Genomic DNA, 26,514 nt, shown 5'->3' with positions numbered 1-26,514 from the left:
CTAAATCTGATGTTTGTGAAGTCTATAAAACTTAAAAAAGCTTATTGAACAAACATTAGGCTACTATTTCTGTGTGCACGTTTTTGTAATTAGTCATGGCTATCGTAGCCGTTAGCTTTGCTGCTGCTGACAGCTAACAGCGGTAGCTAAGCTAACAGCAGGACGTCAGCTGTTAAAACCCTCCCGTTGTGGGACACGACATGAAACTACTCCAGTTAGCTCAGTCATGTTGGAACTCAGATATCCACTGGAGAAAACATTTTTTTCATGGAGCGTTTATTGGGTTATTTAAGTCACTGCTAACGGCTAACAGCTAACGGTTAGCCCAGCTAACGTTAATCTAAAATGTAATGAATGGAGTGTCATGGCAACACCCAGCGTCGTTCCCCGGAAGGTTGGTGGATACCTTTAAACAACTCGTCCTCTCTCTTGTTCTTCCACTCTGTTTTATCTTCATCTTCATCATCTTCATCTCCATCTTCATCATCATCTTCATCATCTTCATCTTCATCATCATCACTGTTATTCTCCGTCTGGTTGAGTTCCTCCAGGTCGTGTAGTGGTGGAGTGGGGGAGGGGGGAGGGGGGTCGAGGCCTGAACCACTTTGGACCTCATTTCTTATTTAACAAAAGGTCACCACCACCACAATCAGCCCCCCCCCCCCCCCCCCCTCCCCCCCTCAGACACATTCACATTCACATCTTCATATTTTCATATTCCAGATTATGCAGCAGCAGCGGTAAAGAGGTAAATTGGCCCCGGAGGGGGGGAGGGGGGGGGGGACAATGGGGGACAATGGGCCACATTAGGCCGAGTCTCCAATCAGATTCTCCTTCTATTGCGGCGTCAGCAGGACCCGGACCCCCCCTCTACCCCCCCCCCCTCTGTCTATCAGCCCCGGCTGCAGATTGAACAGCTCATTTCCTGCTGATAGAGAAGAGAAGAGCAGCAGCAGCAGCAGATAGGGACGATGGAGACGAGCTGCTGCTGCTGCTGCTGCTATTGTGGCAGATAAACGCTGTGTGTGTGTGTGTGTGTGTGTGTGTGTGTGTGTGTGTGTGTGTGTGTGTGTGTGTGTGTGTGTGTAAGAAGGGTAGGCGAAATAAGCGATAGCTTCAGCCTGATGCCTTTTCAGTTTGGCTCTTTATAGTTGAACTGATGTTTTCTGTTGGACTTTTAATTTTGAATGACCTGACCCAAATAAACAAGTTTTCATTCATTCATTAAAGAGAAAACAAAACAAAACACCAGCTCTCTAACAGTAAGTGTGGTCCCCCCCCCCCCAGGCCCCGCCCCCCCCCCGGCAGCGTGCTGCTGCTGGAGCCGTTCTACGGCGGCTCTCACCGCCAGCTGCTGGACCTGCTGAGGGACAACGTCCCCGGCTGCTGCGTCTTCACGCTGCCGGCCAAGAAGTGGCACTGGAGAGCCAGGACGGCCGCGCTGCACTTCAGCCTGACGGTCCCCGCCGCCGGCCCACAGCTCAGGTCAGGCTCCGACATCACCACGGTGACCCTCTGACATCACTGTGACACCACAGATTAATGCTCTTCAGACCAAGGAGCCGGTCCTACAGAATAAAACAACTATTAGGAGGCCAGTAAATATAGATGGACAAATGGTCGATGATTTTAAATATTTGGGCACATACATCGACAGTAGTCTTACCTTCCAAATCAATACGGATCATGTCTTTAAAAAATGCTCACAACGCCTCCACTTGCTACGCAAGCTGAACAGTTTTGGAGTGAGTCAAAGTATTTTAGAAACGGTGTATAAGAGCCTGGTGGAAAGTATTTTATCATTTAACATGATCATGTGGTACAGAAACCTGAATATTAAAGGAGAAACAAACTGCAGAGAATAGTGAACATGGCCTCTAAGAGTTTAGGGAAGCCACAGAAACATTTGAGCTGGACAACATTCTGGATCTGGTTCTGGATCTGGTTCTGGTTCTGGTTCTGGTTCTGAGTGATGTGGTCCTGGTCCTGTCCTCAGGGTGCTGTTCTGCAGCTCGGTGCTGAACCTGTGTGAGCTGGTGGCCCTCAGACCGGACCTGGCCCGGCTCAAGAAGGTGCTGTACTTCCACGAGAACCAGCTGGTCTACCCGGTCCGCAAGGACCAGGACCGGGACTTCCAGTACGGGTACAACCAGATCCTGTCCTGGTAGGTCTCTGTCTGTCTGTCTGTCTGTGTGTGTGTGTGTGTGTGTGTGTGTCTGTGGTTGTGTGTCTGTCCGTGTGTGTGTGTGTGTGTGTGTGTGTCTGTGGTTGTGTGTCTGTCTGTGTGGTTGTGTCCTAAACCTCCTCCCTACTCACTATATAGTGAATTCAATATAGTGACTCACTGGTCAAATAAAAAAACACTTTCAGACACTACTCCGCCGCACAGTTAATAACGTGTTACGTCACGTAATTAAAACGTTCCGACCGCGATCGTAACGGCCGGCGTAGTTACCATGGATACAACCATGATAGGTACCAACATAAAAAGAGGAGTAAAGCAATATATTAAGCGGTAATATATATATTTAAGCATCAAAGATGTTCAATCAAACCCACATAGTTTGAAACAGCCAGTGTCACAACTAAGCATAAAGTCTGCTAGCTTAATGCTAACGTATAATGTAAAACACTATAGACGGGCTAACAGAAATTAGCATCGCTATCCAGAGCCTGTGGTCAGTTTATAACGCTTGTTACACCGGTCACTACTTCATTTATTTGGTAGCTACACCGGTCACTACTTCATTTATTTGGTAGTTACACCGGTCACTACTGCATTTATTTGGTAGCTACACCGGTCACTACTTCATTTATTTGGTAGCTACACCGGTCACTACTTCATTTATTTGGTAGCTACACCGGTCACTACTGCATTTATTTGGTAGCTACACCGGTCACTACTGCATTTATTTGGTAGCTACACCGGTCACTACTGCATTTATTTGGTAGCTACACCGGTCACTACTGCATTTATTTGGTAGCTACACCGGTCACTACTTCATTTATTTGGTAGCTACACCGGTCACTACTGCATTTATTTGGTAGCTACACCGGTCACTACTTCATTTATCTGGTAGCTACACCGGTCACTACTTCATTTATCTGGTAGCTACACCGGTCACTACTTCATTTATTCGGTAGCTACACCGGTCACTACTTCATTTATTTGGTAGCTACACCGGTCACTACTGCATTTATTTGGTAGCTACACCGGTCACTACTTCATTTATTTGGTAGCTACACCGGTCACTACTTCATTTATTTGGTAGCTACACCGGTCACTACTTCATTTATTTGGTAGCTACACCGGTCACTACTTCATTTATCTGGTAGCTACACCGGTCACTACTTCATTTATTTGGTAGCTACACCGGTCACTACTGCATTTATTTGGTAGCTACACCGGTCACTACTGCATTTATTTGGTAGCTACACCGGTCGCTACTTCATTTATTTGGTAGCTACACCGGTCACTACTTCATTTATTTGGTAGCTACACCGGTCACTACTGCATTTATTTGGTAGCTACACCGGTCACTACTTCATTTATTTGGTAGCTACACCGGTCACTACTTCATTTATTTGGTAGCTACACCGGTCACTACTGCATTTATTTGGTAGCTACACCGGTCACTACTGCATTTATTTGGTAGCTACACCGGTCACTACTGCATTTATTTGGTAGCTACACCGGTCACTACTGCATTTATTTGGTAGCTACACCGGTCACTACTGCATTTATTTGGTAGCTACACCGGTCACTACTGCATTTATTTGGTAGCTACACCGGTCACTACTGCATTTATTTGGTAGCTACACCGGTCACTACTTCATTTATTTGGTAGCTACACCGGTCACTACTGCATTTATTTGGTAGCTACACCGGTCACTACTTCATTTATTTGGTAGCTACACCGGTCACTACTGCATTTATTTGGTAGCTACACCGGTCACTACTGCATTTATTTGGTAGCTACACCGGTCACTACTGCATTTATTTGGTAGCTACACCGGTCACTACTTCATTTATTTGGTAGCTACACCGGTCACTACTGCATTTATTTGGTAGCTACACCGGTCACTACTGCATTTATTTGGTAGCTACACCGGTCACTACTGCATTTATTTGGTAGCTACACCGGTCACTACTGCATTTATTTGGTAGCTACACCGGTCACTACTGCATTTATTTGGTAGCTACACCGGTCACTACTGCATTTATTTGGTAGCTACACCGGTCACTACTGCATTTATTTGGTAGCTACACCGGTCACTACTGCATTTATTTGGTAGCTACACCGGTCACTACTGCATTTATTTGGTAGCTACACCGGTCACTACTGCATTTATTTGGTAGCTACACCGGTCACTACTGCATTTATTTGGTAGCTACACCGGTCACTACTGCATTTATTTGGTAGCTACACCGGTCACTACTTCATTTATTTGGTAGCTACACCGGTCACTACTGCATTTATTTGGTAGCTACACCGGTCACTACTGCATTTATTTGGTAGCTACACCGGTCACTACTTCATTTATTTGGTAGCTACACCGGTCACTACTGCATTTATTTGGTAGCTACACCGGTCACTACTGCATTTATTTGGTAGCTACACCGGTCACATGATTGGTTAACGAGCTGGGCAACATGATTGGTTAACGAGCTGGGCAACATGATTGGTTAACGAGCTGGGCCGACATGATTGGTTAACGAGCTGGGCCGACGTGATTGGTTAACGAGCTGGGCAACATGATTGGTTAACGAGCTGGGCAACATGATTGGTTAACGAGCTGGGCCGACGTGATTGGTTAACGAGCTGGGCAACATGATTGGTTAACGAGCTGGGCAACATGATTGGTTAACGAGCTGGGTCGACATGATTGGTTAACGAGCTGGGCAACATGATTGGTTAACGAGCTGGGCCGACGTGATTGGTTAACGAGCTGGGCAACATGATTGGTTAACGAGCTGGGCAACATGATTGGTTAACGAGCTGGGCAACATGATTGGTTAACGAGCTGGGCAACATGATTGGTTAACGAGCTGGGTCGACATGATTGGTTAACGAGCTGGGCCGACATGATTGGTTGCAGAGCTGCGGTGGTCGATGAGGTCGTTACTCTCTCGTCCGTCACTGCAACACAAACTGATGGTTGTTGACCACACAGCCGCCTGTCAATAACCTCGTTAAGACCGCTCGTCAAGTCTCCTCTGATTGGACGGCAGCCAGACCACAGAGTCTCCTCTGTTTGGACGGCAGCCAGACCACAGCACTGATGTGAGCTATAACGAAGACAGAGGATCAATGATCAGTGATCAATGATCAGTTATGAAGAATAAACTCAGGTTTCATTTCAATCAACATGGAGACGTTCAGGACCCGAACTGTCCCTTTAGTCTGTCTCTGTCTTTGTTTTTGTCCTCATCCTGTGTCTGTCCTCAGCCTGGTAGCAGACATGGTTGTCTTTAAAGACCCCCTCCCATGAAAATCGTGTTTTTCGTGCTTTTCACATGTTCCTGTGGCATTTTTCTTGTGTTAGAGCACATATCAGCAGAAAAAGAAGTGCAAAATTGCATTTCTGAGTTTTTCTGCCTTCAAATTGCTGTGAACCAATGGCAGACGCAAACTGGCAGTTTCAGGGAGACTGGAGCTGACGTGTCACAGCTCCAGGGGAGGGCACTAGTGCTACAAGCTCCTGCCCCGCTCTGCATCTGGCTCAGAGGTGAAAGCCTTGGCAGCTCGGTGTAGCTGTCAAGGTATAACAGGTATAGCTCACCTGGTAGAGCAGCTTGAACCATGAGCAAGGACTATGCTAGCCAGGCTAGCGCCGCCTACTGGTTCTGGCTAATTTCATTTGCCTCAAACATGTAGTCAGAGAAACTAGTAACATGTTTTCGTTTGCTCCGTCCGCTCTGGTGGACGGACCAATCAGCGAACAGATGGGGAACTGAAGGCGAAGCCGTTGAACTCAAGCGCTCAAGCTAACCTATGCGCTTAACCGGTGTATAGCACACGTGACCACCAAGCAGCAGCGATTAGTTGAAGCAAATGTAAGCAACCGCCTCCCGGAAGCAAACAAATCCCTATGGCTCAGGTTCAGACGCTATATGAAATGTAATGAAATAAGCGGCTGATGCATCAGGCTAGGACTATGCTCCAGTCTGGGATCGAATCCCAGTGTGGAGTTTTACGCTAAACGCGCTGAATCTGTAATTGTACAATGCGAGGAGGTGGCTGGGCGGGTGCAGAGCAGCGCAGTCTCCGCCCACCCTCCAGAGGTGCATTGCTAATGAGCTTGTTTTAAAATGACCAAAAAGGGTCGCGGGAGGGGGACTTTAAACTGTCTTCAACATGGACTCCTTCCTGTCCTCAGCCTGTCTCTGTGTCTGTGTCTGTCCTCAGCCTGGTGGCCGACGTGGTCGTCTTTAACTCTGTCTTCAACATGGACTCCTTCCTGTCCTCAGCCTGTCTCTGTGTCTGTGTCTGTCCTCAGCCTGGTGGCCGACGTGGTCGTCTTTAACTCAGTCTTCAACATGGACTCCTTCCTGTCCTCATCCTGTCTCTGTCTCTGTGTCTGTCCTCAGCCTGGTAGCAGACGTGGTCGTCTTTAACTCTGTGTCTGTGTCTGTCCTCAGCCTGGTGGCCGACGTGGTCGTCTTTAACTCAGTCTTCAACATGGACTCCTTCCTGTCCTCCATCTCGTCCTTCCTGAAGAAGATTCCCGACCACCGTCCGTCCGGTCTGGACCAGCTGATCCGTCCCAAGTGTCTGGTCCTCCACTACCCGGTCCACTTCCCCGACGTCAGCAGGTCGGTGGGGGGGGAGGGGGGGGGTTGTCATGGAGATGTCTTCTGTCTCTGGGCCTCTGACGGCTGGGGGGGGTCATGGAGATGTCATGTCGTCATGGTGATGTCTTCTGTCTCTGTCTGACAGCTGAAGCTCAGTAATCTAATAGAGATCGATCAGATTCAGCAGAGCTGTCACATCCATCATCAGGACGCCACTTCAGAGTTCCTTCTCCTCTCCGCTCCGCTCTCAGTAGCTTCTCTATGCTAACAGTGGCTAACGCTAGCTCCTTCAGGCTAACGCTAGCTTCTTTATGCTAACAGCAGGACACCACTTCAGAGTTCGTTCCTCTCCGCTCCGCTCTCAGTAGCTTCTCTATGCTAACAGTGGCTAACGCTAGCTCCTTCAGGCTAACAGTAGCTTCTTTATGCTAACAGCAGGACGCCGCTTCAGAGTTCCTTCTCCTCTGCTCCGCTCTCAGTAGCTTCTCTATGCTAACAGTGGCTAACGCTAGCTCCTTCAGGCTAACAGTAGCTTCTTTATGCTAACAGTGGCTAACGCTAGCTTCTTTATGCTAACAGCAGGACACCACTTCAGAGTTCCTTCCTCTCCGCTCCGCTCTCAGTAGCTTCTCTATGCTAACAGTGGCTAACGCTAGCTCCTTCAGGCTAACAGTAGCTTCTTTATGCTAACAGCAGGACACCACTTCAGAGTTCCTTCCTCTCCGCTTCGCTCTCAGTAGTTTCTCTATGCTAACAGTGGCTAACGCTAGCTTCTTTAACAGTTAGCTCCTTCAGGCTAACAGTAGCTTCTTTAACGGTAGCTTCTTCAGGAGCGGTGTGACCTTCATGTCTCTTGTTTAGTCAGACAGAGGTGATGATGTCATCACACTGATCACTGTTGATTTATCAATAAGACAATTACCCCCCCCCCCCCCGTTTTTACTGCCTCCAGTCCAACATCTAATTTCTAAAATGGATTATTGAATCAAGTTTCCCAGAGGCCTCGGAGGCAGAGACATCACCGTGACAACCACATGGAGACAGGGACGTCCAGCTGTGTTTCTATCAGCAGCTTCTCTGTCTGTGGCGAGGCGTTCAGGGACCTCGTCTAACTGATTCCTCTTCTCTTATTGTTCTCAGGCTGCTGCCGAAACACAAGCTGCTCCTCCAGCAGCCGGGAGAAGCTCCGCCCCCACGGTGAGGTCACCTGGTCTCACCTGGTCTCACCTGGTCTCACCTGGTCTCACCTGGTCTCTGTCTCACCTGGTCTCTGTCTCACCTGGTCTCTGTCCTCTGTCTCACCTGTCCTCTGTCTCACCTGTCCTCTGTCTCACCTGTTCTCTGTCTCACCTGTTCTCTGTCCTCTGTCTCACCTGTCCTCTGTCTCACCTGTCCTCTGTCTCACCTGTCCTCTGTCTCACCTGTCCTCTGTCTCACCTGTCCTCTGTCTCACCTGTCCTCTGTCTCACCTGTTCTCTGTCTCACCTGTTCTCTGTCCTCTGTCTCACCTGTCCTCTGCTGTCTCACCTGGTCTCTGTCTCACCTGGTCTCTGGTCTCTGTCTCACCTGGTCTCTGTCTCACCTGGTCTCACCTGGTCTCTGTCTCACCTGGTCTCTGGTCTCTGTCTCACCTGGTCTCTGTCTCACCTGGTCTCTGGTCTCTGTCTCACCTGGTCTCTGGTCTCTGTCTCACCTGGTCTCTGGTCTCTGTCTCACCTGGTCTCTGTCTCACCTGGTCTCTGGTCTCTGTCTCACCTGGTCTCTGGTCTCTGTCTCACCTGGTCTCTGGTCTCTGTCTCACCTGGTCTCTGTCTCACCTGGTCTCTGGTCTCTGTCTCACCTGGTCTCTGTCTCACCTGGTCTCTGGTCTCTGTCTCACCTGGTCTCTGGTCTCTGTCTCACCTGGTCTCTGGTCTCTGTCTCACCTGGTCTCTGGTCTCTGTCTCACCTGGTCTCTGGTCTCTGTCTCACCTGGTCTCTGGTCTCTGTCTCACCTGGTCTCTGTCTCACCTGGTCTCTGGTCTCTGTCTCACCTGGTCTCTGGTCTCTATCTCTCTCAGGTCTGAGCAGCAGCAGCAGGATCCACCTGAATCCAGCTGTGAACCAGGTCCAGACCAGACCCTGGACCCTGGTCTGGACCCTGGTCTGGACCCTGGTCTGGACCCTGGTCTGGACCCTGGTCTGGTCCCTGGTCTGGTCCCTGGTCTGGTCCCTGGTCTGGACCCTGGTCTGGACCCTGGTCTGGTCCCTGGTCTGGTCCCTGGTCTGGTCTGGTCCCTGGTCTGGTCCCTGGTCTGGTCCCTGGTCTGGACCCTGGTCTGGACCCTGGTCTGGTCCCTGGTCTGGACCCTGGTCTGGACCCTGGTCTGGTCCCTGGTCTGGTCCCTGGTCTGGTCCCTGGTCTGGACCCTGGTCTGGACCCTGGTCTGGTCCCTGGTCTGGTCCCTGGTCTGGACCCTGGTCTGGTCCCTGGTCTGGACCCTGGTCTGGACCCTGGTCTGGTCCCTGGTCTGGACCCTGGTCTGGTCCCTGGTCTGGACCCTGGTCTGGTCCCTGGTCTGGTCCCTGGTCTGGACCCTGGTCTGGACCCTGGTCTGGTCCCTGGTCTGGTCCCTGGTCTGGACCCTGGTCTGGACCCTGGTCTGGTCCCTGGTCTGGTCCCTGGTCTGGTTCCTGGTCTGGACCCTGAGGACCGGCTCAGACCTCTGCACATCGTCTGGCCCCACAGGTGGTGAGTTCGATTCCCGATTTGGTGTTTTAGTCAACTCCCTTGTTGGGTCTTAAACCCACAACCTCTGTCACCAAGAACCAGCTGCTAACTCACTGAGCTGAATGTCTTGGTGACAATTGTGTGTTGCGTCTAACGAGCAGAGCTAGAGTGGTGACATCGTCAGCCAGAGTGGAGAGAGGCAAAAAAACATTCTAGAGTTTTTCTGGCTAAACTGTCAGCACGGCCACAAATTAAACTCTAGACACATTATTTTCTCCAGTTTTGTAGCCACACTTGTCTTCTGGCTAAAATTCTGGTCAAAAATGCAAAGAGACTTAGATAATAATTTAAAATATTTTTTAAATGCAGCCAGGGAGCTCTCTGCTCTCATTCAGCCCAATGCATTTTTTTCACAGCAGCAGGAGAAGGAGCTCAACTTTGTAACTTGCTGTTAAGTGCTTTTTAATTCACTTTAATTCACCAAAAAATAGTCACAGGTCACAAAAAAGTCCTCTTCTTACTTGGTGTGGCTAATTTTCATTTCTTTTTATTTTAAGCATCATTGAAAAATCTCACATTCATCAAAGTCTCAACCTCTCTTCTCCACAACTCTACTGTAGTGTAGTGGGTAGGTTGGCTGCTTGCCAACCCCAAGGTCACTGGTTCAAATCCAGGCTGAGCACTCTTGTTATGTTATGTTGAATTCTGCTCTCCTCCCCCACCTTCAATTGGTTACAGGTGTTCGTTAAGAGACTCATTAATTGCTACTGCCACCGTTTGCAGCACATCATCACATTACAATGGCAACATGCTTCAGTCTGTGCTCTCTGTGGCGAAGCGGCAGAGTAACGGTTTACTGATCATAAGGTCGTGGGTTCAATTCCTGCCTCAGTCATGTCATTGCTTGACTTATAATTCCAATTTTGTAATTCACTGGAATGGGCATTATACTTTGTTTGAATTCACCAAAAAATAGTCGCAAGTCACAGAAAAGTCCTCTACTTACTTGATGTGGCTCATTTCTACTCTATTCTTTTTTTTTAAGCAGAAGTCAGTGAGCCTCTTTTTTTTTTTTTTTTTTTTTTTTTTTTTTAAGCCTTTATTCGATAGGACAGTTGAGAGTGTGACAGGAAATGGGAGGCAGAGATGGGGGGAACGACACGCAGGATAGGGCCGTCCGACACGGGACCCGAACCGGGGCCGCCCGCAGTGAGGACTACAGCCTCAACACATGGGGTGGGTGCTCTACCAACTGAGCTAAACACCACCCCCAGTGAGCCTCTTATACAGGGATTTCTTTTACCCTTCTCTCATAGAATGTAACTATGGTGAAGTGGTTAGATCACTGGGATGAAGACCTAAAGGTTGCTGGTTCAAATCTTGCCTCAACAACAATTATAGTGAATTATTTTCCCAGTCGTCCTCTGTTGACTTCTGATAACTTGCTTCATGTTGAAACTGCTGCTCTCAGCCTGAAATTCACAGACATTTTCATTGTAAGTCATTCAAGCTTGACTCTCAAGCTTTCTTGGTGTTGACACAGTGTGTTTCCAACAGGTGCAGCTTTGGGCTCGTTAACTTCAGAGTGAGACAGAGTGCAGCTCATCAACAGACAACAGTCTCTGTAACTGTGTGTACACTGTGGCCTAGAGGCAGAGTGGAAGTCTACTGACCATGAGGTTGTGGGTTCAATTCCTACCTCAGTCAAACGTTTGTATGGTGATCACTGCTTGCACTATTTGCTAATTCTGCAACAGTTCAGCTGCTTTCAGCATTCACACGCATTTCCATCAGGAAATGCTACTTTATCGAGTTCATAATTTGTAATGAGTTTAAGTGGACAAAAGTTTCAGCAGTATCGGGGCGACATTTTGGTGAAAGTTTCAAAACTGTAGCATGTACCGTTGCTTTGGTAGGAATGTTTAAAGTAGTAGTAGGAAGTAGGATTTCTTGGGAGGAAGAAGAGGAATTCCTAGGAATACGATAGGGTCCTAGTAGCTGGGACCCTAGAAACTAAAGTGCTGGTGTTTTGAGAAGAGGAGAGAGTGAAGCGGTGGATTCAGCAGCAGCAGCAGCAGAGAGGTAGCGATAAACATCAACATGTTGTGTGCAGCAGCCGCTCTAATCCTCTGAGTGTTGATGTGAAAGTGCAGCGGTCAGATTTCCAGGTTGAACATGTTTTTAAATCAGATTAGTGGACGTGAAGTGAAGTGGAGCGTCCCGTGTTTTTCACCTTCTCTTGTATCAGTGACAAAGCAGCGCCGTGTAATCTGCTCTCAACTGAGCAAAACACAGATGGATTAGAGCCGTTGCTGCTGCTCGCCGCTCGCCGCTCGCTGCTCGCCGTGCTCGCTACACGCTGCTTTTATTCTGCAGGTCGGTGGGACGGACGGAGGATTTGAGCAGAGATGTTCTGTTAATCTCTCTGATTGAAGCTTCTCTCCATTTCATCTGTTTTTATGTTTAATCTGTGTGTGGCCTGGATCCTCAGATTACAGCCCCGTCTTATTGCTGCTGCTGCTGGGGGGGGGGGGGTAGAGGGGGGGGAGAACAGCTGTTCCAGGTGAAGAAGCTGCAGCACCGGAGCTTCATCCTGCCTGGGGGGGGGGGGGGGGGGGGGGGAGGGGACAGGGGGGAGGATGGGGGGGGGGCTGAGTGAGAGCTTTATGCTGATCGGGATCAGCTTCTACCTCCAGAGGATTGAGACTCTGATTGAAAAACACAACACATCAAACAGCAGGTGGTGGAGGAGCTGCAGGGGGGGGGGGGGTCATCACATGCACCACATTCATCACTAGGGTTAGGGTTAAAGGACAATTCTGGGCAAATTCACCTCGGGGTTGTATTTTCCTAACATTTTAGGTCTAAAAGAAGGAATCTGAAGTAGGGCTTTGACATCGAACTTCGAAATTCGAATATTAAAGGGACAACGAGGAGTTTTGTTAAAGCGAAGTGTTTTCTCACTACATTTATGAGCCTCCGCACCGTGAAATTCTTTGACCGGCGCAAGACAGACTCATGTTTTCATTCATCAAGAATTAAAGTCAGAGGTTGGAAGACGATCACATACCGTCGTAGTTCCCACCATAAACGGAGATTCATACGGCGGCGTTATTCTCATGACTCGCCACGAAACCCAAAGTAAAGAAACGCTGGTCGGCTCGCCCAGCATTTCCACCACCACTAATAATAACAAAATAACCATAGAGACAAAACCATAGATTTATAGAAAATGGACCATTAACAAGTGGTAACGGAGATTCATCCACATTAATATCAGACTTTTTTATAACCAGATAGAAACTCCTTGTTGTCCCTTTAAAAAAAAAGTGATATTCGAACAAATATTAGGGCAGCTCTAAATATTCTAACCTGTAATAAACATTATTTTTGGTAAATGTGTTTGCCTTAAAATGTAGTTTTTAATCCAGATTGGAGGCTTTTTTCAGCCTGTTGAAGTTGTGAAACGAGAGCAGCTCATTAGCCTTGATCACCTGGGGCTCCTGTACTTACGACATTATCACGCCTGTTCACACTTCTTCACTGATAAACAACGGCGGAGCAAAAGGCTGCGAGTGCGACCGTAGATACTCTACAAACCACGGAGGGAGAAGTTGAAATATTATATATATATACACAGTGTTTCCTCTACATTCATTTAGGGGTGGCGGGCCGTTGGTTTTTTTTAATTGTCGCAAATACTATCAAAATATTATCAATAGCCTAAATATTTGAATATATTTGAATATTAATAAACACACAAAGTTCGAATATGACTTTTTGGGCAAATGTCAAAGCCCTAATCTGAAGGTTTTCAGTTTAATGTCTCCTGTTTTGCGGTAGTTATGGTCTGTCCCCGCGTTGCCATGGCAGCGATGAATGGGAGTGGATGTAAGTTCTGCTGCTTAGGCTGTTTCCATCCCTCAAAGCCACAGACAGCGTCAGATGGAGACTCAAACATGCAGCCAGAAGTTTATTTACTTCAACAAGCCGACATGTTTGTAAAACTAGATCTAATTCAAAGTCTGGCGGAGTCGAGACCCAAGTTGACGCTCGGTGTGTTCAGGTGCAGTGGGAAGCTCCCGTTGGTGTCATAAACACAGGAATATCAACTCTGGACTTGAAGCTTCAAGTAAATAAACTTCTGGGTGCATGTTTGAGTCTCCATCTGACGCTGTCTGTGGCTTTGAGGGATGGAAACAGCCTAAGCAGCAGAACTTCAATCCGCTCCCATTCATCGCTGCCGTGGCGACGCGGGGACAGACCATAACTACCGCAAAACAGGAGACATTAAACTGAAAACCCTCAGATTCCTTCTGTTAGACCTGAAATGTTAGAAACATACAGCCTGAGTTGAATTTGCCCGGAATTGTCCTTTAAGGTGGGAATATTTTACTATCTCACGATTCAATTAGATTCTGAGTTTTGGGGCTACGATTTGATTCAAAATGGATTTTCGAGTCAAAGCGATTTGATTCCTAATGATTCCTGCTTCAGTTTGTCGGTGTTAGAGGATCCTCATGATCTACTCCAGTCTGCTTTACAAGACAGAACGACTCAAGTGTCTTTTACACATTTATTGAGTTTTAACGTTTATCCATGCTTAGATGGACTTGTTGAAACTGTTGCATAAAAACAATATCACATATTGCTGAAGTAAAGTAACAAAATTAAAAGTGCCTCTTTATTTAAAAATAAATAGTGCAGTTAAATGTACTGCCTTTTGAGGCCGACAGCCACACCACATTTACCACATTCATCACTAGTAGGGCTGGGACGATACGCTTTTCTCCCGATTCGATTCTTCTACGATTTTTTGGATGGCGATTCGATTTAAATTGCGATTCTACGATATTGCAGATTCTCTCTATGATTTTTAGTCTTTAGCATTTTTAACATTTATCTGCACACAAATACTGTAGGAGCCTATAAATGAACATACTCCATTATAAAGTGAACTTAAACCCTTTTCAACACCTGGACTCTCTGTATGTAAAAAAGGCGAACAACTGCACATTGCACAATATTTAAAAAAGATTCAACAAAAAAAGAATTAAAAAAAAAATCGATCTTTGAAAGAAAAAATCAATTTAAAAATCGTCAAAAAAGATATTGCGATATTTATGTGAATCGATTTTTTCTCCCACCCCTAATCACTAGGGTTAGGGTTAAGGTGGGAATCTTTTACTATCTCCACTTCGATTCGATTCAGATTCTTGGGGCTACGATTCGATCCAAAATGGATTTTTGATTGAAAATTATTAGATTCCTAATGATTTGTGCTTCAGTCTGTCGGTGTTAAAGGATCCTCATGATCTACTCCAGTCTGCTTTACAAGACAGAACGACTGAAGTGTCTTTTACACATTTATTGAGTTTTAAACATGTATCCATGCTTAGATGGAATTGTTGAAACTGTTGCATAAAAGCAACATCACATATTGCTTAAGTAACTAAACTAATAGTGCAGTTAAGGTCGATGTTTTTCTGGGTGAGGGTGAGTGCTGCCCCCTGCAGGCCGAGTGTCTTCCTGTCAGGACGGAGTTAAGTGTTGTCTTCTCCCGTTGTCCTCTCAGAAAACGCCACAACGCTCAGTCTACGTGGTGAAGGTCCGTGGACGGATGCGTGCCGCTACAGACTCGCTCAGGAATAATCCGTGTACCCTTCGTTCTTTGGTTTTTCCGCTTCAAAACAAAATTAAAAAAATCGGGAAAAATGTTTTTCTGTTTTTTCCATTTTGAAACAAAAAACAAAAAAAAACAGCATTTTTCTTTTCATGAATTAAAAATGGGAAAACGTAAAATTGTAATATTTAAAATTTGGTTTCTGCAAATTCCTTTTTTTCGTTTGTTTCCAATAAAAGAAGCAGCTGTAGTCAGATGTCAGGCTGTTGCTCTGGTTTATTTAGTTTAATGGAAGAGCAGAGAGCTGAGAGCTGAGAGACGTAACAAACTAAGTTACATCTCAGCTTCAGGTTTAGTTGATCTGGATCAACAGAGTCTGGATGTTGAGCTCCTAGTGAAGCTCTCAGCTCCTCTTCATGTCACCACTGCTCCACCTGCTGGTGGAATACAAACTGCACTGGAGTCGTCATTCACTCATAAGTTCTCATTTTTAAATGATGATTAATACCATCGTAGTTGTTGGTAGCCGTGTCAGTGTTGCTGTGGTGATGATGGGATGTCTGCTGCTGACTTCAGACAGGCTCTTTCTTCAGACAGGGAATCTAGTTAAAGGGATAGTTCACCCTAGAATGATATTTCGCTCATTATCTACTCACCCTCATGTTGACTAAGGGCTGGAAGAAGTTTCAGAGTCCTCCGTCCCTTCTCTGAGTTACAGGGGGTCTTAGCGTAGCAGTGCATTTCAAAGCAACGGTTGTAAAGGGACACCAGAGCTCTTCGTAAAAAAACACACACAAAAAAACATCCAAATACCTCCATGATGCTCGTATGTAATGTCCGTCTTGTGCTGAAGCCCCAAATTGCGTAATTGTCCCGAAAAAAATTAAATAAGTCCACATTCCAAGCATGTTTGTAGCATTAGCTCTGTGTCTGTTGTCCGGTCTTCCGCTGCCAGCGCGCATGCGCAACCAGACTGAGACTCGAGTCGGTCTCAGTGCGAACTTTGCGCATGAGACAGAAAATCAGAAAAACCAGATCCATTTTACCATTTTTCTAATTTAGTTTTGAAAGGTAAAAACCAAAGAATGAAGGGTTGTGAGTGTGCATGACGCACGTTGACAAAACTAATACAATAGAATACGATAATATAATATAATATAATATACACAGTCCTCAACGCAGGCGTCCCCGGTTCGAGTCCCGCGTCGGGCAGACCTTTCCTGCATGTCATTCCCCCTCTCTCTGCCTCCCCCATTTCTGTCTATCTCACTATGTGCTGTCAAATAAAGGCAAAAACGCCAAAAAATATACTTTAAAAAAAAAAAGATTACTAAAAATAACTATACACAATATACTGAATTCTAATTAGGATTAAAATAGTAAATATAATATCAACTAATACTAACTTGTTTTGCAGGTTGATGAGTGTATTAGATATTCAGCAGCTCAGTTTGTCCTGCTGCAGCTGCCGTAGCTCCGACTCACAGCTCACTCACCTGATGGTTACCATGACGTCACCACGCCTCATCACATGACCCGATGACTCGTTGACCACGTTGGTCCTCAACACAACAACACAACAACACAACAACACAACAACACAGCGACTTCCTCCACAGCTCCAGATGTTGACACAGATGTGTCTTCACCTGAGTGTCGGTCTCCATCTGTCTCTGCAGCGCTCTGATCCCCCACGGCCCTCGAACGCCTCCTCACCTCTCTGTCTCTGTGTGTGTGTGTGTCTCTGTGTGTGTGTCTGTGTGTGTGTGTGTGTCTCTGTGTGTCTCTGTGTGTGTGTGTTTCTGCGTTCAAAACAACTCGGAGGTCGGAATTCCCAACTCGGAAATCTCCGACTTCCGACATCATTGCGTTCACGCTGCAGGAACTCAGAAGAAAAAAAGCATGGCTACCTGAAGGAAGTTTGTCGTATTGTGGCTCAGAGCTGAATATGATAAATCACTGCAGCAGTAAATGATGTTTATTCTGGAGGAGAGGAGACGCTGCAGATGAGTGCACATATAATGTTACAGCCTTGATGACAGTTAAACCTTATTTCATCACATACGAGAACTGCAATTTCACACCATACAACAATCACAGCTTCATATAAACGTACTTCATATAGGCTACTGCAATAATACACAAAAATATGCATTAAAACCTCAACAAATAAACTAAAATGTCTAAATTCTAACCGTTTAAGACGAGAGCTGCCATGTTTTGATGTTGTTGTGTGTGTGTGTGTGTGTGTGTGTGTGTGTGTGTGTGTGTGTTTTAGGGAGCACGATAAGAACCCAGAGCTCTTCTTCAACACTCTGTTCAAGCTGGAGGAGGAACATCTGGACTTCCAGCTGTCGGTGCTCGGAGAGACCTTCACCGACGTCCCTGGTACACACACACACACACACACACACACACTCACACACACACACACACACACACACACACACACACACACACACACACAGAGAGAGACACACACAGGTCTGGTGTTGGTAGTGTAGCTGGTAGCAGCGTGTGGTTTAGTGGTTTAGTGGTTTTGGTGCAGCAGCTGCAGCTCCACATCTGGACCAACAGGAAACTGGATGAAGTCAGAGAGACGATGTGGAGATGTGGAGCTGAGACATGACGGGATTCTACTGGATGCAGAACGGTTCCTAAATGGGTCCGCTACGGAACAGCTGCGTACTTCAACTCCGTCAACTCACACCGGCTCCGCCGCACAGCGGGAACACGTGATCTGGCGATAAAGCCGGTTGTAGTTTCCATAAAGTGAACCACAAAATCAATAACAATGAATTTAATCCAGAGGAAACAACTTGGTGCTGACCTGACTTGGTTTTATAATTACTATCTCCTTGTCCGTGGTGTAAACGGGGTGAAATGATGTCTGAAAACCTCCGAGCTGCTGACTTCAGGCCGCTCGCTGCCCATTACAACGTTTTCAAGGTGTAAAGCAGGAAATATGCTCCGCTGTAAACATGGTGTATTTTCATAGGCGGCCTTACCTATGTTTCAACCGTTTCAATTGAAACGGGCCCCAGCCACCAGGGGGGCCCCAGCTGCCAGGGGGGCCCCAGCCACCAGGGGGGCCCCCAGCTGCCAGCCACCAAGTAAAAGACAGAACAATAATTCATAGGTTTCACCTTAACATACACACACACAGGCCTACATCCACCACACACCAACAGCTCTGTCCACCGTGCGGTCACACACTCGACCCCTGATCCGCTCTACAACCTGATGCGCGTATCATGCCACACCGCGACTGTAGCCTACTAGTCGCTCCTAATTAATAATACGGCAGGAAATATCAATAACAACGTAGCTTACCTTTGAAAACGGCCGCAAACTATCAATAGACCCTCGTTTTCCTTCTCCCAGTATTATTCCTTTTCTCTTAGCGTTTCTAATGTCCTTGTGTTTTTCCTGCTTTCCTCCTGACGTGCGCCCAGTTGCGTAACCTGATGATTGACGTCTGATCACTTTCCTCCTCTTTCCTTTTTTTCCTCGGGTTAAAATGCCTCCAAACAGGCGATCTATGAGTACGTCCTAACTTAACAGAGAAATAAAACACAGCCAGAGCACAACTAAAATGTGATTTTATTGGCAGCTTATTTACAGATGTTAATAATGGAGGAGACAGCTGTCTGTCTGTCTGCTGCTCCAGCACCGCAGCACCGACAGGATCAGCACCTGTAGACGTCTGTCTGTCTGTCCGCATGTCTCGTCCTTTCCTTCTCCGTGGTCGTGGTGCTGAAATAACGTGGAGCACTTTGCTCTCATTACTTTTGTTGCCAATTTAAATTTAGAATATTGTTAAAGCCTGTAGTTTTTGACTGTGTTAAGATTCCTGTTCATGTCTGAAAATGTAGCTACATAATGATTTAGCTTTTTGATGAAAACCAACTTCAGTCCTCGTTTTTCCTGCTAAGTCCTGGTTTCTTGCCCTGATAGTGATTTTAACACTTAATGTGTTGTGCGTAGCTGGGATGCATGGATAGTGCGTTTACTGGGTCCTTTCAGGGTTTAAAGCATCAGCGACACATGGGCACATAGCTGGCAAATCATTTTATGTTTAACATAGGGCCTCATATGAAATATTGAAACGGGCCCCCAGATGCCTAAGGCCGCCACTGTGTATTTTATTTTGAAAATTAACCGGGTGTTTTATTTTGTATTTTGCCCGCGATTTCCTGTCATACAGGACCTGCTCTGTGCTGCTTGATGCGCCGATAGAAGCTCTGCGTATGTGTTGCTCCGGCTGCCGGATGCGACCTGGAGTCGGTGGACGCTCACACAAAAAAAAATTCCCCCGCAAATGACCGACTATATTTCACCAAAGACCGACGTCCCGTGGTAAAACTAGTCCCGTGGTAAAACTGGTCCCGTGGTAAAACTAGTCCCGTGGTAAAACTGGTCCCGTGGTAAAACTGGTCCCGTGGTAAAACTAGTCCCGTGGTAAAACTAGTCCCGTGGTAAAACTGGTCCCGTGGTAAAACTGGTCCCGTGGTAAAACTAGTCCCGTGGTAAAACTAGTCCCGTGGTAAAACTGGTCCCGTGGTAAAACTAGTCCCGAGGTTAAACTAGTCCCGTGGTAAAACTAGTCCCGAGGTTAAACTAGTCCCGTGGTAAAACTGGTCCCGAGGTTAAACTGGTCCCGTGGTAAAACTGGTCCCGTGGTAAAACTGGTCCCGTGGTAAAACTAGTCCCGTGGTAAAACTGGTCCCGTGGTAAAACTGGTCCCGTGGTAAAACTAGTCCCGTGGTAAAACTAGTCCCGTGGTAAAACTGGTCCCGTGGTAAAACTAGTCCCGAGGTTAAACTAGTCCCGTGGTAAAACTGGTCCCGAGGTTAAACTGGTCCCGTGGTAAAACTGGTCCCGTGGTAAAACTGGTCCCGTGGTAAAACTAGTCCCGTGGTAAAACTGGTCCCGTGGTAAAACTGGTCCCGTGGTAAAACTAGTCCCGTGGTAAAACTAGTCCCGTGGTAAAACTGGTCCCGTGGTAAAACTAGTCCCGAGGTTAAACTAGTCCCGTGGTAAAACTGGTCCCGAGGTTAAACTGGTCCCGTGGTAAAACTGGTCCCGTGGTAAAACTGGTCCCGTGGTAAAACTAGTCCCGAGGTAAAACTAGTCCCGTGGTAAAACTAGTCCCGTGGTAAAACTGGTCCCGTGGTAAAACTGGTCCCGAGGTAAAACTGGTCCCGTGGTAAAACTGGTCCCGTGGTAAAACTAGTCCCGAGGTAAAACTAGTCCCGTGGTTAAAACTAGTCCCGTGGTTAAACTAGTCCCGTGGTAAAACTAGTCCCGTGGTAAAACTAGTCCCGAGGTAAAACTAGTCCCGTGGTTAAAACTAGTCCCGAGGTTAAACTAGTCCCGAGGTAAAACTAGTCCCGTGGTTAAACTAGTCCCGAGGTAAAACTAGTTCCGTGGTAAAACTGGTCCCGTGGTAAAACTGGTCCCGAGGTTAAACTAGTCCCGTGGTTAAACTAGTCCCGTGGTAAAACTAGTCCCGAGGTAAAACTAGTTCCGTGGTAAAACTGGTCCCGTGGTAAAACTGGTCCCGAGGTAAAACTAGTCCCGTGGTTAAACTAGTCCCGAGGTTAAACTAGTCCCGTGGTTAAACTAGTCCCGAGGTTAAACTAGTCCCGTGGTTAAACTAGTCCCGAGGTTAAACTAGTCCCGTGGTTAAACTAGTCCCGTGGTAAAACTAGTCCCGTGGTAAAACTAGTCCCGTGGTAAAACTAGTCCCGAGGTTAAACTAGTCCCGTGGTTAAACTAGTCCCGAGGTTAAACTGGTCCCGAGGTAAAACTAGTCCCGAGGTAAAACTAGTCCCGTGGTTAAACTAGTCCCGAGGTAAAACTAGTCCCGTGGTAAAACTGGTCCCGAGGTTAAACTGGTCCCGAGGTTAAACTAGTCCCGTGGTAAAACTGGTCCCGTGGTAAAACTAGTCCCGTGGTTAAACTGGTCCCGAGGTTAAACTGGTCCCGTGGTAAAACTAGTCCCGTGGTAAAACTGGTCCCGAGGTTAAACTGGTCCCGAGGTTAAACTGGTCCCGAGGTAAAACTAGTCCCGTGGTAAAACTAGTCCCGTGGTAAAACTAGTCCCGAGGTTAAACTGGTCCCGATGTAAAACTAGTCCTGTGGTAAAACTAGTCCCGTGGTAAAACTAGTCCCGAGGTTAAAACTAGTCCCGTGGTAAAACTAGTCCCGTGGTAAAACTAGTCCCGTGGTGAAACTAGTCCCGTGGTAAAACTAGTCCTGTGGTAAAACTAGTCCCGAGGTAAAACTAGTCCCGTGGTAAAACTAGTCCCGAGGTAAAACTAGTCCCGATGTAAAACTAGTCCCGTGGTTAAACTAGTCCCGTGGTAAAACTAGTCCCGAGGTAAAACTAGTCCCGTGGTTAAACTAGTCCCGTGGTAAAACTAGTCCCGAGGTAAAACTAGTCCCGTGGTAAAACTAGTCCCGAGGTAAAACTAGTCCCGATGTAAAACTAGTCCTGTGGTAAAACTAGTCCCGTGGTAAAACTAGTCCCGAGGTTAAAACTAGTCCCGTGGTAAAACTAGTCCCGTGGTAAAACTAGTCCCGAGGTAAAACTAGTCCCGAGGTAAAACTAGTCCCGAGGTAAAACTAGTCCCGATGTAAAACTAGTCCCGTGGTAAAACTAGTCGTGTGGTAAAACTAGTCCCGATGTAAAACTAGTCCCGTGGTTAAACTAGTCCCGTGGTAAAACTAGTCCCGAGGTAAAACTAGTCCCGTGGTTAAACTAGTCCCGTGGTTAAACTAGTCCCGTGGTAAAACTAGTCCCGAGGTAAAACTAGTCCCGTGGTAAAACTAGTCCCGAGGTAAAACTAGTCCCGATGTAAAACTAGTCCTGTGGTAAAACTAGTCCCGTGGTAAAACTAGTCCCGAGGTTAAAACTAGTCCCGTGGTAAAACTAGTCCCGTGGTAAAACTAGTCCCGAGGTAAAACTAGTCCCGAGGTAAAACTAGTCCCGAGGTAAAACTAGTCCCGATGTAAAACTAGTCCCGTGGTAAAACTAGTCGTGTGGTAAAACTAGTCCCGAGGTAAAACTAGTCCCGTGGTAAAACTGGTCCCGTGGTAAAACTGGTCCCGAGGTAAAACTAGTCCCGTGGTTAAAACTAGTCCCGTGGTTAAACTAGTCCCGAGGTAAAACTAGTCCCGTGGTAAAACTAGTCCCGTGGTAAAACTAGTCCCGAGGTTAAACTGGTCCCGAGGTAAAACTAGTCCCGAGGTAAAACTAGTCCCGTGGTTAAACTAGTCCCGAGGTAAAACTAGTCCCGTGGTAAAACTGGTCCCGTGGTAAAACTGGTCCCGAGGTTAAACTGGTCCCGAGGTTAAACTAGTCCCGTGGTAAAACTGGTCCCGTGGTAAAACTAGTCCCGTGGTAAAACTGGTCCCGAGGTTAAACTGGTCCCGAGGTTAAACTAGTCCCGTGGTAAAACTAGTCCCGTGGTAAAACTAGTCCCGAGGTTAAACTGGTCCCGAGGTTAAACTAGTCCCGAGGTAAAACTAGTCCCGTGGTAAAACTGGTCCCGTGGTAAAACTGGTCCCGTGGTAAAACTAGTCCCGAGGTTAAAACTAGTCCCGAGATAAAACTAGTCCCGAGGTAAAACTAGTCCCGATGTAAAACTAGTCCTGTGGTAAAACTAGTCCCGTGGTAAAACTAGTCCCGTGGTAAAACTAGTCCCGAGGTAAAACTAGTCCCGAGGTAAAACTAGTCCCGATGTAAAACTAGTCCCGTGGTAAAACTAGTCGTGTGGTAAAACTAGTCCCGTGGTAAAACTAGTCCCGTGTGAATCTGCATCTCAGTAATTGAGGGGCATTTTTTGTTTTTGTTGTTTTTATTGTTTTATTGTTATGTTTTATTGTTATTGTTTTATTGTTATTGTTTTATTGCGTGCCTTTTCTACTTCTTCCCCGGGTGAAACCATAGCTACTGTAGGGTTGAAACATGGAGGCTGCAGTGGAAATTCTGAGCTGCATCTTCGAAGGCGTTTTAGGTGCAAACACACGGGCTGGTATCGCTGCTGGTCAGAGAACCATTTAAATAAACAGCTCACATCCATGAAAAGAGAGAAATGTAGGAGGATATTGAGATGGACGACGGCGGCTTTCAACAGGCTGAATACAGACGCCATGACGGACCGTTACTGCAACAACACCTGCACTGTTGTGAAGTCACGTTGCTGCTTTGACATTTTATAATCCCGTGCGAATAGAATAGGGCTTTATAGTCCGTAAAATCTGGTAGAAGTTTGTGTTCTCTGGTCAACTAGTTCTCTAGCTGAGTCTGAGCCTCAGGCTGGACGTCTTCACACAGGAGGAGAAACTGGAACTAACTGGTTCAACTGTCTAAAGGGAGGTTTAGTTTTACTTTATTAGTTTATTTCATTCACTTATCGAGCATAAAAACAAAAAATAAAATGAAACTCATAAAAAACAATGACAATACTGTAACTCTGGAATGAAAGGGGGCAGAAAGAAGAGAACTTATATTGTCTAGCCCTGGTTACAAAGAATGAATTCACAGATTAGATAATTAATACCTACATGGAGGGACGGAGAGTTACTCACTCAGTGTCTGTGAGACAACCACAAGAGTCTCAGGGAGTTTGTGCGATTAATGTGCAATGTCCCTGATCCTTAAACCTTTAAATAAATAAATAAATAAAATAGGAGAAGAAACTGGAACTAACTGGTTCAACCGTCTAAAGGGGAGGGGGCGGGGGGACAACAGAGTCTCAGTGAGTTTGTTCGACCTTTAAAGTTGTGTTGTATCAGAGGTCAGAGGTCAGAGGTCAGGCTGCCTCGGCCTCACGACACGTTTTAATTGATAAAACACACCGTGTATCATCAGCTGATGATGCTATAATGACTCTGTGTGTGTGTGTGTGAGTGTGTGTGTGTGTTAATGTAATGAACACACACACTCTGAGATATTGGGCAGTAAAGGTTTAGTGCGGCATAAACACACTGACGGTAACTCAGCTGATTAGCCGCTGCAGCCAATCACATTAGAGCTGCTTTAATCGACTTTGATTTTGTTAATAGGGTCAGAGTATCGATCCTCCGCTTCACCCCTCACCTGCACGCTGTGTGTGTGTGTGTGTGTGTGTGTGTGTGTGTGTGTGTGTGTGTGTGTGTGTGTGTGTGTGTGTGTGTGTCTGTGTGTGTGTGTGTGTGTGTGTGTGTGTGTGTGTGAGTTCATAAACGTCCACATTCATAAACATCGTCTCGTTTCTGTTTCTCATCGTTCAGTCTGACGTCTCGATCTGATTTAGAACGACTGCTGCTTTATGGTTTAATCTCATCATCTCTACACACACACACACACACACACACACACACACACACACACACACACTGTAATTAAAGGGATAGTTCAACATTTAGTCAGATTGTCCCATTCTCATAACCCCTATAGTCATAGCAGTAGGTTCGTTACCTTTAATTGTCGGTGCAAGATGTTTTTAGAACGGCAGCTATGGACACTGCAAAAACTCAATATCTTACCAAGAATATTTGTCTTATTTCTAGTCAAAATGTCAAAACAAATCTCATTCTACTTAAAATAAGACTCATCACATTAAAAGCAGCTTGTTTTTAGACACTTTTTACTTCTTTCAAGCAGATTTTCACTTGAAATAAGTAGAAAAATCTGATAGTGGAACAAGTTTTTCTTTCTTATTACAAACACACAAAAAAAACTTGCTTTCACTGGCAGATTTTTCTACTTATTTCAAGTGAAAATTAGTTTGAAACAAGTGAAAATGATCTAAAAACAAGTTCATTTTTAGGTGATGAGTCTTATTTTAAGTGGAAAGAGATTAGTTTTGACTAGAAATGAGACATTTTGACAAGAAATAAGACAAATATTCTTGGTGAGATTTAGAGTTTTTGCAGTGGAGGCTCATTATGGGATTTCTTGGTTTCCCTCATCAAACTCATCAAATACACAATCCAACAACTCCACAACGCTCTGGTGGACAAGTTGTGAGCTGCACATTCACCACGCTATGAGATAATAACACAACGTTACCACACAGAGTTGTTTTAGAGGGAAATTCATGCAAAACAGCTGATGCACGTTGCCTTCAAGGACAGTTTTTCATCAACAGTCTCTGTATTTCCCTCTAAAACAACTCTGTAAAAGTTGTAAAAGTTGAAATAAAAATATTTCATTATAGCGAAAATCAAAGTAACACCAATGACACAAAAAAAGAACCACATTGAAAAATGACATTTTAATTGGAAATATCTTACTTTTTACTCATGAAAGAGACACTCACAATGTACTGTCTTAAATGGCTCTTTTTCTTCTAATTCTTTCTGACCTTGGGAGTTCTTTTACATATTCTTAACCTTTCAAAATAAAGGTCTGTGATACCAGTAACACCAATGACACCAAATCGAAGGACAGAATTCTTTTAAAAATATTTTTATTATTAAATAGCCATTTTAGATTAAATTTTATTCATATATTAAGCCCAGTGTTTGCTCATTATTGACCACTTTTTAAAAAAAAAAAAAAAAAAGAGGAAATATTTTCACACTATCCAATAGCGTTGAACCATGGCAGTGTGACAAGTGTTTTTTAGATACAAAGGAAATTAAAACTGAAAAAAATAAAAATAAAACAGTAAATATATAAACTGAAATTATCATCATCATTTAAAATGGTTTTAAATTACATACTTTTGGTTTAATGTGGATGATTTTTTAAAATTTTCAAGCATTTGTGTGTCTGGAAAGTGCAGGGACATGTTGTTCACCGTATTTAGATAATGACCCGTGTGTGTGTGTGTGTGTGTGTGTGTGTGTGTGTGTGTGTGTGTCTCTGTGTGTGTGTGTGTGTGTGTGTGTGTGTCTCTGTGTGTGTGTGTGTCTCTGTGTGTGTGTCTCTGTGTGTGTGTGTGTGTGTGTGTGTGTGTGTGTGTGTGTGTGTGTGTGTGTGTGTGTGTGTGTGTGTGTGTGTGTGTATCTCTGTGTGTGTATCTCTGTGTGTGTGTCTCTGTGTGTGTGTGTGTGTGTGTGTGTGTCTCTGTGTGTGTGTGTGTGTGTGTGTGTGTGTGTGTGTAGAGGTGTTTGCCGAGGCGCGGCGGCGGCTGCAGACTCACATCGTGTCGTGGGGTTTCCAGTCCAGTCGGGACCGGTTCCTCCAGGTCCTGTGTGAGGCCGACGTGGTCGTTTCCACCGCCAAGCACGAGTTCTTTGGAGTCGCCATGTGAGTACAGACACACAACAACAACAACAACAACAACACAACAACTTGTTCACTATAATATAATTTTTTCCAGCCCTTCAAAGTGCAGGAAAAACACAGTTTTTATTTGGACCTAACCAACTCACGTATCCCTCCGC

General features: G+C 45.9%; 1 protein-coding gene across 1 annotated transcript in view; it reads left to right on the top strand.

The window, feature by feature from the left end:
* The window catches only part of LOC146965759 (tRNA-queuosine alpha-mannosyltransferase-like), a 44,673-nt gene that overhangs the window by 5,617 nt on the left and 12,542 nt on the right, over window positions 1–26,514 (top strand). The window contains exons 2-9 of the mRNA XM_085765126.1: window positions 1,288–1,485; window positions 1,997–2,164; window positions 6,644–6,817; window positions 7,937–7,993; window positions 8,857–8,939; window positions 8,981–9,527; window positions 17,408–17,517; window positions 26,233–26,377. Coding sequence (XP_085621252.1) covers window positions 1,288–1,485; window positions 1,997–2,164; window positions 6,644–6,817; window positions 7,937–7,993; window positions 8,857–8,939; window positions 8,981–9,527; window positions 17,408–17,517; window positions 26,233–26,377 — 1,482 coding nt within the window. The remainder of the gene's footprint in view (window positions 1–1,287; window positions 1,486–1,996; window positions 2,165–6,643; window positions 6,818–7,936; window positions 7,994–8,856; window positions 8,940–8,980; window positions 9,528–17,407; window positions 17,518–26,232; window positions 26,378–26,514) is intronic.

This window comes from Trachurus japonicus, chromosome 21 (genome assembly GCF_045865225.1).
Source record: "Trachurus japonicus isolate A0001 chromosome 21, Traja_1.0".
NCBI classification, from domain to species: Eukaryota; Metazoa; Chordata; class Actinopteri; order Carangiformes; family Carangidae; genus Trachurus; species Trachurus japonicus.
The sequence above is the reverse complement of the archived record's forward strand: the minus strand, read 5'-3'. Positions and strand labels throughout refer to the sequence as shown.